General features: G+C 41.5%; 1 protein-coding gene across 3 annotated transcripts in view; it reads right to left on the bottom strand.

Moving 5' to 3' along the window:
• Positions 1-15783, bottom strand: part of PSTPIP2 (proline-serine-threonine phosphatase interacting protein 2) — a 115954-nt gene that overhangs the window by 51714 nt on the left and 48457 nt on the right. For all 3 annotated transcript variants that reach the window (XM_059880820.1, XM_005224178.5, NM_001101112.1), the window contains 2 exon segments: positions 8723-8800; positions 689-723 (listed from right to left, as the gene is read on the bottom strand). In XM_059880820.1, coding sequence (XP_059736803.1) covers positions 689-723; positions 8723-8800 — 113 coding nt within the window.

Consider the following 15783-nt stretch of genomic DNA (forward strand, 5'->3'; position numbering starts at 1 on the left):
AAGATTGGCCAAACGGCCAGTTAACATTTGAAAACATATTCAGCCTTAAAATTACTGGAAAAAAAAATTTTTTTTAAATCCAGAAATATATCACTTTTTATCCTTCAGTTTGGAAAAAAATTGTTAAAGTTCGAACATTCTTGGTATTGGCAAGCATGGGAAAAAAACAGTACTGCGGGTAGGGGGAAATTTACCACTTTTTGAGAGGAAATGCTGCATTTTGTAGAATAAAAAACATTAAATATAAGAGTGAGGCAGATCTATATGAAATGAAATGGAAAGATATCTAGCACCACTCAACTAGCTACAGAAACATGTTAAGCACATACTGTGCCACGTTAAAGTCCTTAGCTTAGAGGCACTAAGGACAGAAAATTTAAAGGCCTTAAACTCTGAGTCACAGGCCCAGGGAATGCTAGAAATGGACAGGACCCCCTGAAGACCAGTGCCAGGGCCTCACCCTGGATTCCCAGTGTGAGAACCACTGCCTGAAATGAGTCAAATGCACATCATGAAGTGCAGGTGTAGACAGTTCTCCAACTCATTTCAGCTCTGAAGGGCTATTTATCACCAAGTTGCTCTATTTTATTTTTTAAACCAGTATGAGCTGTTCAAGTTAAAACGCAGCTGTGATGACAAACACAGAGCTCACCAAGGACAGCAAATGCATTTTTAAGGAATCACTTACGCTGCTTGAAGACTTCAAGGGCTCGCTTCAGGGTGCTAAAAAAAAAATAAAAGCACGTGTATAGCTTCAGTTCTGGAAATTGGCTGTATAACCTTATTATAATGCCACTGTATGTTTCTCCCAGACTACATCTTAACTGATAGCCTGTGATCTGATCTTTGCCCATGAGCTTGAGAAGACAACAAAAGATCAATGCTTCTTCAGTCTAGTTTCCTCTCTATTGCCCCTCAGTCCCAGGCCCAAGCATCATAAATGCTTTACTGTCCATCTGGGTAGAGCCAGATGCCAAAATTCTTTATGCTTCATTTTCCCCAAGGATAATATAGGAGTTATGATCCATTTCTCATAATGATACAAATTATTCCTTAAAGTATGATAATTAGAAATATGGATGTTGTTTTTGTTGTTCAGTTGCTATGTCCAACTCTTTGCAACCCCATGGGCTGCAGCATGCCAGGCTTCCCTTCTTTCACTATCTTCCAGAGTTTGCTCAGATTCACATCCATTGAGTTGGTGAAGCTATCTAACCATCTCATCCTCTGTCGCCCTCTTCTCCATTTGCTTCAGTCTTTCCCAGCACTAGGGTCTTTGCCAACGAGTTGGCTCTTTGCATCAGGTGGCCAAAGTATTGGAGTTTCAGCATCAGTCCTTCCAATGAATATTCAGGGTTGATTTCCTTTAGGATTGACTGGGTTTGATCTCCTTGCAGTCCAAGGGACTCTCAAGAGTCTTCTCCAGCATCACAGTTTGAACACATCAATTCTTCGGCATTCTTTATGCTGCAACTCTCACATCCATATATGACTACTGGAAAAACCATAGCTTTGACTAGAAAGACCTTTGTCGGCAAAGTGATGTCTCTGCTTTTAAATACACTGTCTCAGTCTGTCATAGCTTTCCTTCCAAGAAGCAAGCATCTTTTAAGTTCATGGCCTCAGTCACCGTCCACGGTGAAATAAAATCTGTCACTGCTTCCACTTTTTCCCCTTCTATTTGCCATGAAATAATGGGACCAGATGCCATGATCTTAGTTTTTTGAACGTTGAGTTTTAAGCCAGTTTTTTCTCTCTCCTGTTTCACTCTCATCAAGAGGCTCTTTAATTCCTCTTCACTTTCTGCCATGGTATCATCTGCATGTCTGAGGTTGCTGATATTTCTCCCGGCAATCTTGATTCCAGCTTGTGATTCATCCAGCCCAAAATATGGATAAAAGCCAATAAAAGAGGGATTCCCGATCACCTCCTTTTCCATCCATTCTTCAGTCCTCACATGTTTATTGCACATAAACTATGGGCCAGGCATGGTGTCAGATGTTGGTGATTCAGTGGTACAAGACAGACATTGCCACGGACTTAAGAGTCTCAACGGAAGAGACAGTCATGAATACAGTGCTCTATCACAGAAGAACAAACTACCACAAATTTAGCAGCTTAAAACAAGACACATTTCTTACTTCACAGTTTCTGTGGAGAAGACCATGACTCACCGTTCATACCTTCTCTCAATTTCCTCCCTTCTCTCCCATGGCTCCTCCTCCCTTATAGCTCCCCTTGCTCGTGGTTTTAGTTCTTCCCGTCCTACACTTCCTTAACAAGCTTCCTTTTGAGGTGAAGTGGCTCTTGGGATTCTCTTGCTCATCACTGCCCTCACGAATGCAGACCTCACTGGGATCACTCCAGCCACTCAGGAAGAAATGGGACTAAGTGAAGTCATGGTCCCAGCCCGTAGCCACAACAGCGTAGGATCACGGATTGTATTCTACACATATACATGTAGGTGGCAAGTTCTGCTGTCTTACAAACTAAAAAGCCTTGTATCTTTTGGCTGGCCTCTTCTTTTTTTTTTTTTTTTTTTGGCCCCTTCTTTTTAACTACACCTCATTTTTCCCATTCTGCTTATTCATCCTCAAACAAAGAGTCCTTATGTCGCCCTGCCTTTTCTCATATAAACATTCCCAATTATTACCAACACGTTAAGCAGAAAAACTTTAACTGCACAGTCTCTGTACACTTTCCCTGCCTTATGATACAATTTCTCAAGGAAAATGCACCAGAAAGTGTCCGTGTCTAAACAAACGCACAACTGGTCCAGTAAGATGCACGAGCCTCACTCAAGAGCAGACTTATGACTGGAATTAGCGAGAGAGAAAGCTGGTCTTGGCCTCAGATAGAACTGGAAGTCTTTCCCCATAATGAGCTGTGAAGCTGGAAAGTGACAGAGATGAAGTCTGTTCGGAGTCTAAACTTTTTCCCCCAGCCTAAGTGACTGGTTAAAAGGCCACTAATAGAGCAGCCCAAACTCTCTTTATTTGTCATCACCTTTGTTGTCCTGCCGGAGAAGGCAATGGCACCCCACTCCAGTACTCTTGCCTGGAAAATCCCAGGGACGGAGGAGCCTGGTGGGCTGCCGTCTCTGGGGTCGCGCAGAGTCGGACACGACTGAGCGACTCAGCAGCAGCAGCAGTTGTTGTCCTGCAGCATCACTTCATTGCTGCTCGTGTTTAGATGGTGACAACAATCCGAGGAGTGAATGTGGACCTTGGGGATGATGTTCTCACTGTGTCCCTGCCCTCTCCTCCCAGGTGTTCTCCTTAACTGTGGGAAGAGAAAATATCCCGCCACTCTTACAAACACTTTGGCCTTAAACCTTAAAAGGGCCCACCAGAAGCTACGAAGTCTCTCAAAGTGGTCAATGAGGCAGAAAAAAATCCTACCTAGGCCCTGAACAAGCAAAGTTGTGCACGTTCATTGAGGAAATCTTCCTAAAGAGCATCCTGGAGGTGACAAAACCAGAAGTACCTGAAAGGCCTTTCACTTCAACCTTGGAATTATAGTCTGCAGGTCTCATATCCTATTCACCTTCCTCTCGGAGAAATTCTTAGAAGGAAAACTGACGAGCTTTTTTCACAGAAGAGATTGGTGCTAGAGTCTCTTGAAAAATTTACCAAGTTATAAATCAAACACACAAGAATATAAGAAATACCACTTTGCATCAGACTCATTCTGCTAAATATGTTTTCCAAGCAATACTATGTGAGAGAACATGGCTATTCTCCCTCACATCACCTAAAAACTTTTTGGATATCTTTCCAAATGACTTATGATTTCTTTATGATAAACAAGGCTTTAGATCCACTGACCTCTTTTTTTTTTTTTTGGCCCCTTCTTCCTTGAAACTACAGAAACTAATCTTCCTTGAAACTACAGAAACTGTCCTTGAATGAAACTTACCTAACCCTAATAGTATGTAGGTCTGACATGTGAATATGGAAATGTTTTACATATTCAAAAACATGAAGCTAAATCATGCAAGAAAAAGGAAAGTTATGACCAACCTAGATAGCATATTCAAAAGCAGAGACATTACTTTGCCAACAAAGGTTCGTCTAGTCAAGGCTATGGTTTTTCCTGTGGTCATGTATGGATGTGAGAGTTGGACTGTGAAGAAGGCTGAGTGCTGAAGAATTGATGCTTTTGAACTGTGGTGTTGGAGAAGACTCTTGAGAGTCCCTTGGACTGCAAGGAGATCCAACCGGTCCATTCTCAAGGAGATCAGCCCTGGAATTTCTTTGGAAGGAATGATGCTAAAGCTGAAACTCCAGTCCTTTGGCCACCTCATGCAAAGAGCTGACTCATTGGAAAAGACTCTGATGCTGGGAGGGATTGGGGGCAGGAGGAGAAGGGGATGACAGAGAATGAGATGGCTGGATGGCATCCCTGACTCGATGGACATGAGTCTGGGTGACCTCTGGGAGTTGGTGATGGACAGGGAGGCCTGGCGTGCTGCGATTCACGGGGTTGCAAAGAGTCGGACACGACTGAGCGACTGATCTGATGTGATCTGAACATTTAAAACAAACAAACAAACTTAACTGTATATGAAACTGCTTACATAATCACACAGAGAAAATAGTATTTTAAGTGACCTTACTGCTACATTGCTTCAGTCGTGTCCAACTCTGTGCAACCCCATAGACAGCAGCCCACCAGGCTGCCCCATCCCTGGGATTCTCCAGGCAAGAACACTGGAGTGGGTTGCCATTTCCTTCTCCAATGCATGAAAGTGAAAAGTGAAAGTGAAGTCGCTCAGTCGTGTCCTACTCTTAACAACCCCATGGACTGCAGCCTATCAGGCTCCTCCATCCATGGGATTTTCCAGGCAAGAGTGCTGGAGTGGGGTGCCATTGCCTTCTCCATAAGTGACCTTAGAAAACAATATTCTTAGTGGTATACAAGGTCAAGAGGAACTGCAAGAGGAACTGCAAAAAGCACTGTAAAGAAATGTTTCATTCAGAAGTTTCATTGTTAGTAGCTGTATTAATATCATTTTGAAACATTTTAATATATATTGTCATACAAAGCCAATAATTATGATAATGTTATCAGGAACCAAGATTTTCTATGTTAAGAGGAAATAAATATAAAATATAAGAAGTGAATTATAAATTAAATTTGAATTAGACATATCAATATGAACTCAAGCTTTTAAAATCTGTCCCCTGGGACTTCCCCAGTAATCCAGCAGTTAAGAATATGTGTTGCAATGCAGGGGTCATGGGTTCGACCCCTGGTTGGGGACTGAAGATCCCACATACCAGGGAGCAACTAAGTCATACAGCACAACTAGGGAGTCTGCTGGCTGCAGTTAAAACCCAAGACAGCCAAATAGATAAATAAATAATAAACAAAATAAAATCTGTCCCCTGAAACAGCCTAGAAACAGTGACATGTCTGTGACAATGACCAACTCTAGAACTCAGAGTTTCATCTATCAGTTCAGTTCAGTCGCTCAGTCGTGTCCGACTCTTTGCGACCCCATGAATCGCAGCACGCCAGGCCTCCCTGTCTATCACCAACTCCCGGAGTTCACCCAGACTCATGTCCATCGAGTCAGCGATGCCATCCAGCCATCTCATCCTCTGATGTCCCCTTCTCCTCCTGCCCCCAATCCCTCCCAGTATCAGAGTCTTTTCCAATGAGTCAACTCTTCGCATGAGGTGGCCAAAGTACTGGAGTTGCAGCTTCAGCCTCATTCCTTCCAAAGAAATCCCAGGGCTGATCTTCTTCAGAATGGACTGGTTGGATCTCCTTGCAGTCCAAGGGACTCTCAAGAGTCTTCTCCAACACCACAGTTCAAAAGCATCAATTCTTCAGCGCTCAGCCTTCTTCACAGTCCAACTCTCACATCCATACATGACCACAGGAAAAACTATAGCCTTGACTAGACGGACCTTTGTTGGCAAAGTAATGTCTCTGCTTTTGAATATGCTATCTAGGTTGGTCATAACTTTCCTTCCAAGGAGTAAGCGTCTTTTAATTTCATGGCTGCAGTCACCATCTGCAGTGATTTTGGAGCCCAGAAAAATAAAGTCTGAGGCTGTTTTCACTGTTTCCCCATCTATTTCCCATGAAGTGATGGGACCAGATGCCATCATCTTCGTTTTCTGAATGTTGAGCTTTAAGCCAACTTTTTCACTCTCCACTTTCACTTTCATCAAGAGGCTTTTCAGTTCCTCTTCACTTTCTGCCATAAGGGTGGTGTCATCTCCACATCTGAGGTTATTGATATTTCTCTCGGCAATCTTGATTCCAGCTTGTGCTTCTTCCAGTCCAGCGTTTCTCATGATGTACTCTGCATAGAAGTTAAATAAGCAGGGTGACAATATACAGCCTTGACATACCCCCTTTCCTATTTGGAACCAGTCTGTTGTTCCATGTCCAGTTCTAACTGTTGCTTCCTGACCTGCATATAGATTTCTCAAGAGGCAGTTCAAGTGGTCTGGTATTCCCATCTCTGAATTCAGAATTTTCCAGTTTATTGTCATCCACACAGTCAAAGGCTTTGGCATAGTCAATAAAGCAGAAATAGATGTTTTTCTGGAACTCTCTTGCTTTTTCGATGATCCAGCAGATGTTGGCAATTTGATCTGTTTCTTCTGCCTTTTCTAAAACCAGCTTGAACATCTGGAAGTTCACAGTTCTCATATTGCTGAAGCCTGGCTTGGAGAATTTTGAGCATTACTTTACTAGCATGTGAGATGAGTGCAATTGTGCGGTAGTTTGAGCATTCTTTGGCATTGCCTTTCTTCGGGATTGGAATGAAAACTGACCTTTTCCAGTCCTGTGGCCACTGCTGAGTTTTCCAAATTTGCTGGCATATTGAGTGCAGCACTTTCACAGCATCATCTTTCAGGATTTGAAATAGCTCAACTGGAATTCCATCACCTCCACCAGCTTTGTTCGTAGTGATGCTTTCTAAGGCCCACTTGACTTCACATTCCAGGATGTCTGGCTCTAGGTCAGTGATCACACCATGGTGATTATCTGGGTCTATAAATATGGCTAATTACTAGTAAAATCTAGTTGACTCCAGATTTAAATTCATAAAAAAATTACATTAAGAAAATATGATGTGTATGAATAATTGTTAAGTTTAAGTGATGGATTCACAGCCATTCATTATGTTTGCCTTTTTAATTTTCAGTGTGTTTTTACATTTAAAACATCAGAAAGATAAATAATATAATCAAATAATATAATCAACAAAAAATTCTCCATGTACTAATGTCCTATGTCTGAGGGTAACATATTTTTTAAGGCTTGTAGCATGCTCAGTTGCTCAGTTGGGTCCAGCTCTTTGTGACCCCATGGACTGTAGCTCGCCAGGCTTCTCTGTCCATGGAATTCTCCAGGCATGAATAGTGGAGTGGGTTGCCCTTCCCTTCTCCAGGGGATCCTCCTGATCCCGGGATTGAACCAGAGTCTCCTGCATGGGCAGGCAGATTCCTTACCACTGACTGAGCCACAGATGCAGCGGCCCCTTTTTAAGACTTATGTAACTATTAATACTTTGAATATCTCCCAATGTTTTCCTCCTCCTCCGTAATCCAGTACTTTGCAACCTGGGATGAGTGGGTGTGCGGGTGCAGGTGTACGTGTCTTAGGATCAAGAGAAGAGAAAGGGAAGGGCAATGTCTTGTCTGCCCCAATACTGCCTCTGAGCAGACACAGACCTCAAGGCAGGTTTGCCGCTGTCTACAGCACAAAGCAGTGTGCACGACAGCATGAGGTACGATTACATCTGCAGAGATCTGCAAAGGTCTGCCTAAACTATTTTCCCCAAGTCTCCCTCAGTATGCTACGTATGGAAGGAATCTAGAAGTTTCCACGTGCTAGGAATATCTACATAATTTGTGAGGCCCACTGCAAAACAAAAATGTGCCATTCTTTGTTTATAAATCACTAAGAATTTCAAATAGTGACAGCAAAGAGTAAGAATCCTCCTGGTAATGAAGGAAATGCAAGAGATGTGGGTTTGATCCCTGCGTCGGGAGGATCCCTGGAGAAAAAAAGGGCTACCTACTCCAGTATTCTTGCCTGGAGAATCCCACGGACAGAGGAGCCTGGCAGGCTACAGCCCATGGGGTCACACAGAGTCAGACATGACGTATCAACACAAAGATAGTAAACCGGTTCTGAAGCCCATCTACATTTGCGATCCCATATGATTGCCCAAGTCAGCCTTGCAAATGAGGGACTGTGTTCCCAAAGCAGGCACCATGTCTGGACATCTCTGTATCCTCAAGAGTGTTCAATGAATGATGGAAGAATGAATAGTCGAGGTACAGAATCCTCACATCAATGGTGAGAACTATGAAATGATGCAAAGACAGTCTCTCGTAACAATTACAAACTATGTGTTTCATACAATATGTACACATATACAAATATATATACAAAACAATAATACACTCTACTGAATTTCTAGCATAAAATTATGCATAATTCTACCTATAAAAAGTATACACAGAAAAGGACTTCAAAGGAAAATTTAGAAAATATTGAGTTATGGCTTCATAGTTCATTTTAGATTTCTTTCTGTATTTCTGTTTTTCACAACTAGAAATAAGAAAAAAAGTAAACATTTTTTTCACCCAACACATTTCACCCTACTGGCCAGGTCTGTCTGATGAAGTGATGGGGCTCCTGAGTGGTATCAGACAACCTGGAAACCAGAAAGAAACATGGAACCTACTTGGTCTCAGACTGTCCACATGGCTTCTTCCTAGCGAGGCTGAGCAGATCTTTGCCATATTTCTCTTCAATTGATGCCCTAAGGAGAACAGGAGAGAGAGTTCTGAGTCCTTCTCAGGGCTGATTCTTATTTATGACACATGGCACTTCCCTTGAAGGCAAAACTGCACCTTTTACATAGAAGCTCACAATTCTCTAAAATGTGAAACTCCTACTACAGAACCAGGAAGAATTGTAAAAGACCAGTGACCTCCATCTCTACAGTGTTCTTCTCCAGCAAAAAGTCTATAGCATGAATAATTAAGGCCAAACCAAGTACAGTTCCTTGACCAGCACAGGTTACTACATTACAGAATAATTTTCCAAACTCTGATCCAAAAAGATGTATATACATATATATGTGTGTATATATATACACATATATGTTTATAGTCTACACAAATCTATACAGATATGAAATATATACATTTTAAGTGGAGTAAAGGATACTTCCGTCAAATGCTGCACTCCTTAGGCCCACCCCTCCCATCTTCTCTATGAGTATCCTTTTACCAACCTAAGAGGTCTCCTGCATTACAGGCAGATTCTTTACTGACTGAGCCAACAGGGAAGCCCCATAGAGTTCTCCTTTTTATTGTCTCCATAGTTCTGTTTTTTCCGGAATGTCACATAGTTGGAATCACATGGTATGTAGCTTTTTCAGACTGACTTCTTTTACTTAGCAATATGTTTTTAAGATTCTCCCATGTCCTTTTGTGGCTGGATAGCCCATTTCTTCTTATCGATGAATGATATTCCATGGTAAAGCTGTACTACAGTTTGTTTATTTGTTCACCTATTAAAGGACATGTTATGTTGTGAAAGTTGCTCAGTTGTGTCTGACTCTTTGTGGCCACATGGGCTATACAGTCCATAGAATTCTCTAGGCCAGAATACTGGAGTAGGTAGCCTTTCCCTTCTCCAGGGGATCTTCCCAACCCAGGAATCGAACCCAGGTATCCCACATTGTGGGCAGATTCTTTACCAGCTGTGCCACAGGGAAGCCCTTAGAGTTCTCTGTTCACGGTCAATTCAAATATGTAGCTAAACTGTACCAAGGAGATGAGAATTTCACAACAGAAACCCTGCAGTCAGCATGTCTCACAGGAATGCTGTTACTTGGTGTGGTATTATGGGTCTGTCTAAAGCACAAAATATCCCTTTTCCCCCTTTCCTGCTCCCCACGGCCTCTGTCACCATTTCCACTTTGTGTCCCAGCCCCAGTTTTATCTAAATCCTACTATCAAGTTATGGATCTTTAGGTTCATATACCCAAGTTAAAAAATTTTTTAAATATTATATGAATACATTCTCACAGCAAAAGATTCAAACAACACAAAGTCATATGAAATAAAACACAAACGCTTCCCTTCATGCTCTCCCCCAACCCCATGCCCCTCCCCAGGAGGAGCCACTGCTAAGACTGCTGTGTATCCTCCCAGTCTTTCTCTGCATTTCCATAGTCATCTCTCACAAACACACAGCTTTTTCTAGTTATATAACTGAGGTCATTGTATTATTTGCTGTTCTGTTTTTCACCTAGTAATAGATCTGTCACATAGATCTTTCTTTATCAGTACATGCCAACTACCATGTTCATAATTAGGCATCTTCCACAGTTCAAGGTCACCCTAATTGCTTTGCTTTTCACTACTGCTAAGAAGAGTTAAATGAACATCCTCAGGCAGATATTCATGGGCATCCCTGAGAATGTTTCTCTAGCTAAGCTAGGACTTCTGAGAAAGTGGATTTACTAGATCAGAAGAATATATCTTTTAAATGTTGGAAAACAGTGTTGAATTGCCCTCCAAAAGAGCCTTCTCAATTTATATTTTCACCAAAAGTGTGCAAGCACTCCCATTCCCAGAAGCCCTCCCCAACACTGTATATTATCAGTCCTCACTAGACTTTAGTAAGAGAGGTTTGAAAAAAAGGTCTCATTTAAATTTACTTTTCCTTGATCTCAGTGATTATGCATTTTATATATTTATTTCCATATGTTATTTTTTGAGTTACATAGGCATATCACCCCAATTTTTTTAACTGAACATTTTACCTTTTTCCTATTGTTTTGTAGAAGTTCTTCATATATTATACATATCAATTTTTATTCTTACATGTTATATAGTTTCTCCCACTCTCATCTGTCTTTTCTAAATAATAACCTTATCCACTTTATTAAAATGATACATGCTCACTGTTCAAAAATAAGCAAAAAGAAAAATACAAAGAAGAAAGCAACAAACTGTCCAAAATCCACCAACTAAAATAATTAGTATTAACATTCGGTGATGATTGTAATGGGCATTCCCTTACACAGATATGCAAGCAGGATGGATGGACAGATAGGCATGAGTAATATAATAGTCTCATTTAAAAGAAGGAGACTATATTCTATCAGTTCAGTTCAGTTGTTCAGTCGTGTCCAACTCTTTGCAACCCCATGGACTGCAGCACTCCAGGCTTCCCTGGCCATCACCAACTCCCGGAGCTTACTCAAACTCATGTCCATTGAGTTGGTGATGCCATCCAACCATCTCATCCTCTATCATGCCCTTCTCCTCCTGCCTTCAATCTTTCCCAGCATCAGGGTCTTTTCCAAGGAGTCAGTTCTTACTAGGTGCCCAACATATTGGAGTTTCAGCTTCAACATCAGTCCTTCCAATGAATATTCAGGACTAATTTCCTTTAGGATGGACTGGTTGGATTTCCTTGCAGTCCAAGGGGCTCTCAAGAGTCTTCTCCAACACCACAGTTCAAAAGCATCAGTTCTAAAAGCTATATTCTATACACTATTTAAAAATAAAGTACTGGGACTTCCGTGGTGGTCCACTGGTTAAGAATTTGCCTTCCAATGCAGGGGATATGGGTACAATCCCTGCTCAGGGAACTAAGATTCCGCACGCTGCGGGGCAACTGAGCGCATATGCCGCGGCTACGGAGCCCACACACCTCAACTAGAGAGGCTGCAGACCGTAACTACTGAGCCTGCGCACGCTAGATCCCGTGTTCCACCACAGGAGACGCCTTCGCACACTGCAACTAGTAGAAAGCCCATGCACCACCACAGAGACCCAGCACAGCAAAAATTTTAAAAATAAATAACATAATATAAAAATAAAATATCAAGCCTAATTTTAGCTAAATTTCACAGAAGAAAAGGAAACTGAAAGGAAGCTGAAGGAATTGCTGAATTTCAAATGATTGTTTCTCTAGCACAGGAAAAATTAATTCCTAAAAGACCCTTCCAAAGTTAAAAAGGAGTTTATGAAAATAAGAGGACTGAGACATTAAAATGTTTTAATGATCTATTTCAGTCTTAGTTTCAGATACTTGACAGCCTGTGGTGAAAGGATTAGCCCTACTGTACCTCCATCTCCTTCTCAATAATTTTACATTATTTTTACTTAATTTGCATCTATAACACACACTGTTCTCCAATCATAATTCCCCTAGTTGTTTTGTCTTAACTCTATTAAAATAAATGCGATGCTGACTACCAGTCCTGTTACCATAGCTTTTCCATCCCTAAGATTTGTATTCTGGTTCATTTCTTGGTTGGCTGGATTTCATCAATTCATGATCTTTCACCAAAATGGCTCAGAAGGGAGGGCATCAGTATTTCCTGAGTTCTTTCATATTTGAGGCCATCTACCTATGGCCTTCATATTTGAAACTATTATTTTTTATTGAGGCACAGTTGATCTACCATGTTGTATCAGTTTCAGGCATACAGCAAAGTGATTTAGTTATACATCTACCTATATATTATTTTGCGGATTCTTTTCCATTACAGGTTATTACAAGATACTGAATATAGTTCCCTGTGCTATATAGGAGCTGACTGTTGTTTATCTATTCTATAAATAGTAATACATAACTATTAACCTCATACTTCCAATTTATCTTCTTCCCTGCCTTTTCCCCACCTTTCTCTTTCGGTAACCTTAAGTTTGTTTTCTATGTCTGTTTCTGAGTCTGTTTCTATTTTGTAAATAGGCTCATTAGTATCATATTTTTTAAGATTCCACATGTAAGTGATATCATAGAATATCCGTCTTTCTCTTACTTCACTTACTGTGATAATCTCTAGGTCCATCCATGTGGCTGCAAAAGGCATTATTTCATTCTTTTTTATGGCTGAATGGTATTCCATTTGTGTATGTACCATATATTCTTCATTCATTCATCTGTCAAAGGACATTTAGGTTGCTTCCATGTCTTGGCTATTGTAAATTGTGCTGCAATGAACCCTGGGGTGCATGTGTCTTTTCAAATTAGAGTTTTCATCTTTTCTGGATATATGCTCAGGAAGGGGACTGCTGGATCACACAGTATTTTTAGATTTTTAAGGAACCTCCATACTGTTCTTCATAGTACCTGCACCAATTTACATTCCCACCAACAGTGTGTGAGAATGCCTTTCTCTGCACACTCTCTCCAACATTTATTATTTGTAGACTTTTTGATGATGGTGTGGCGTTTATATTTAAATGATACCCTTGCTGGTGTAATGCATGATCTAAAACTTTCCCTCAGAACTCTGTTAAACTTGTTCCATTGGCTTCTGTCATTGAAGAGAAGACCAAGGCGATCCAGTTTCCCTGCTGTCCATTCCTGTTTTGGGAATTTGGCTTGTTTCCCTTCCTAGATACTTGAAGTATTCTTTCATTAATTAAATAACTTAACCTGGATGAGGCTCTTTATGATCCTCTTCAATGAACATTTAGTATTTTTACATGTAAAAAGGAATTAAGGCTATTTTCATTAAAAATACTTATATAAAGTACATATATTTTATCTTTTCCGAATTATATCCTGAAGATTTCTTGACAATCCTTTGTGGTTCCAGGAGCAGAATTTACTCAATTCCTTTCTTATAGCACTAAGGCACCAGGAATCTGAACTCACCTCAGACAGCATCTGATCCTCATGGAGAGTCCTAGAATCTGACAAGTATAGTCAGCCCTCTACAACCTTGGATTCTGCAACTGCAGATTCCACATTCACAGATTCAACCAACTGAGGAAGAAAACTATTTGGGGGAAAAATTCCAGAAAGTTTCAAAAAGCAACACTTGAATTTGCTCATACTGGCAACTATTTGCATAGCATTTACATTGGATTAGGTATTATAAGTAACCAGGCTCCAGGCTATGGGGTCGCTAAAGGTCGGGCACGACTGAGCGCCTTCCCTTTCACTTTTCACTTTCATGCATTGGAGAAGGAAATGGCAACCCACTCCAGTGTTCTTGCCTGGAGAATCCCAGGGACAGAGGAGCCTAGTGGGCTGCTGTCTATGGGGTCGCACAGAGTCGGACACGACTGAAGCGACTTAGAGCAGCAGCAGCAGCAGAGATGACTTCAAGTATCCAGGGGGGTGTACGTAAGTTATATGCAAATAGTACCCCATTTTATACAAGACTTGAGCAGCTGTGGATCTTGGGGGGTCCTGGAAAATCCCCCACGGATACTGAATGATGACGGTAATGAGTTCCAGCAGGCACAACAGTGTGCTCTTTGAAGAAAACAAGGAGCTTTGATAAAAATGAGACTACAACTTCATCTACATGAAATCAGGTGAACAACCACTGAGAAACACTGCCAATGGGAAGCGGTGGCGTCCAGGGATCTGCAGCCAATGAAGGAATCACTAGGACTTTGCAAAATTCACACCCAAATAAGTAGGCTTTATCTAGATCACCCTCCTACCAACTATCCAAAATTTCCCTCTCATCTGCTCATTAATTTGTCATTTACTGAACATCTACTATGTGCCAGGCATCAGACTGGGAGAACATAGAGGTGACCGAAATATGAGGCCTGCCTAGAAGAGCGCATGGGTGAGGGACAGCAGGGAATATAAACCAGTGCTTTCATCTGAATATGAGGTTTACGTAACAAGGGCCATAATAAAAATGTACAAAATAATATATACGTAACAGAAGAGGGCTTCGCTTGTGGCTCAGCTGGTAAAGAATCCGCCTGCAATGTGGGAGACCTGGGTTCGATCCCTGGGTTGGGAAGGTCCCCTGGAGAAAGGTAAAGGCTACTCACCCCCGTATTCTGGCCTAGAGAATTCCCAGGACTGTATAGTCCAAGGGGTCACAAAGAGTTGGACACGTCTGAGCAACTTTCACTTTCACTTAATTCAATATGAAGATGACAGGAAGACACAGGAGAAGAATGACATGTGATGATAGGAGAGACTGGAGTTAGAGGCTGCAAACCAAGGATTCATTCACCACAAGAAGCTAAGAAAAAGACACAGTCTCTCTACTAGAGCCTTTATGAGCACATGAGCCTGCACACCCTGACTTTGGACTTCTGGCCTTGAGAATTAGGAGAGAATACATTTCCGTTGTCTAAAGCCTCCCAATTGATGGTGATTTGCTACAGCAGCCCTAGGAAACTCATATAGTAATAACGGTTTGGTTATAACTTGACCATGAGAAGCTAACATCTAAGGGAACTCGTCACGCCCACCTTGGCAATCTATCATTCTCAAACCCATTCTGAGAGATGGCTGGCCCACAGTGAGGACCCCAGAAGGAGAGCTGTAATCAAGATATGTTGACTTCTCCCTGAAAAAGAACAGGGGGAGTACAGGAGCTTGTGGAAGGAGCCCAGAGCCCAAAGCACTGTGGCTAGGATCCCCCAGTCCATACTTACAGCTGCTAATTTCACACACAAAGTGGTTCCACAAGCACACTTCCCTCCTCCCCACTCAGCGTCATGTTGTGACACACAGTTAAGAGGGCTGATCTGACCACCCAGTTCCCAGAGAAACCTCTTTTCAAAGAATATATGCATAACATTCTTAGGAGACCACAAAATAAAGTGCAAAAAAAAAATTAGATGTGGGGTCAAGAAGTCCTGGCTCTATTATTTACTGCTTTCATAATCTTGGACAAGTCATTTAAACCCCCACTGAACCTCAGCTTTCTCATCTGTAAAACAGACTTGATGATATATTCTCTATCTACCTTCTAGGCTTAATATAACAATATTAGTAATGGGTACC

The sequence above is a fragment of the Bos taurus genome, chromosome 24 (assembly GCF_002263795.3).
Source record: "Bos taurus isolate L1 Dominette 01449 registration number 42190680 breed Hereford chromosome 24, ARS-UCD2.0, whole genome shotgun sequence".
Taxonomy (NCBI): domain Eukaryota; kingdom Metazoa; phylum Chordata; class Mammalia; order Artiodactyla; family Bovidae; genus Bos; species Bos taurus.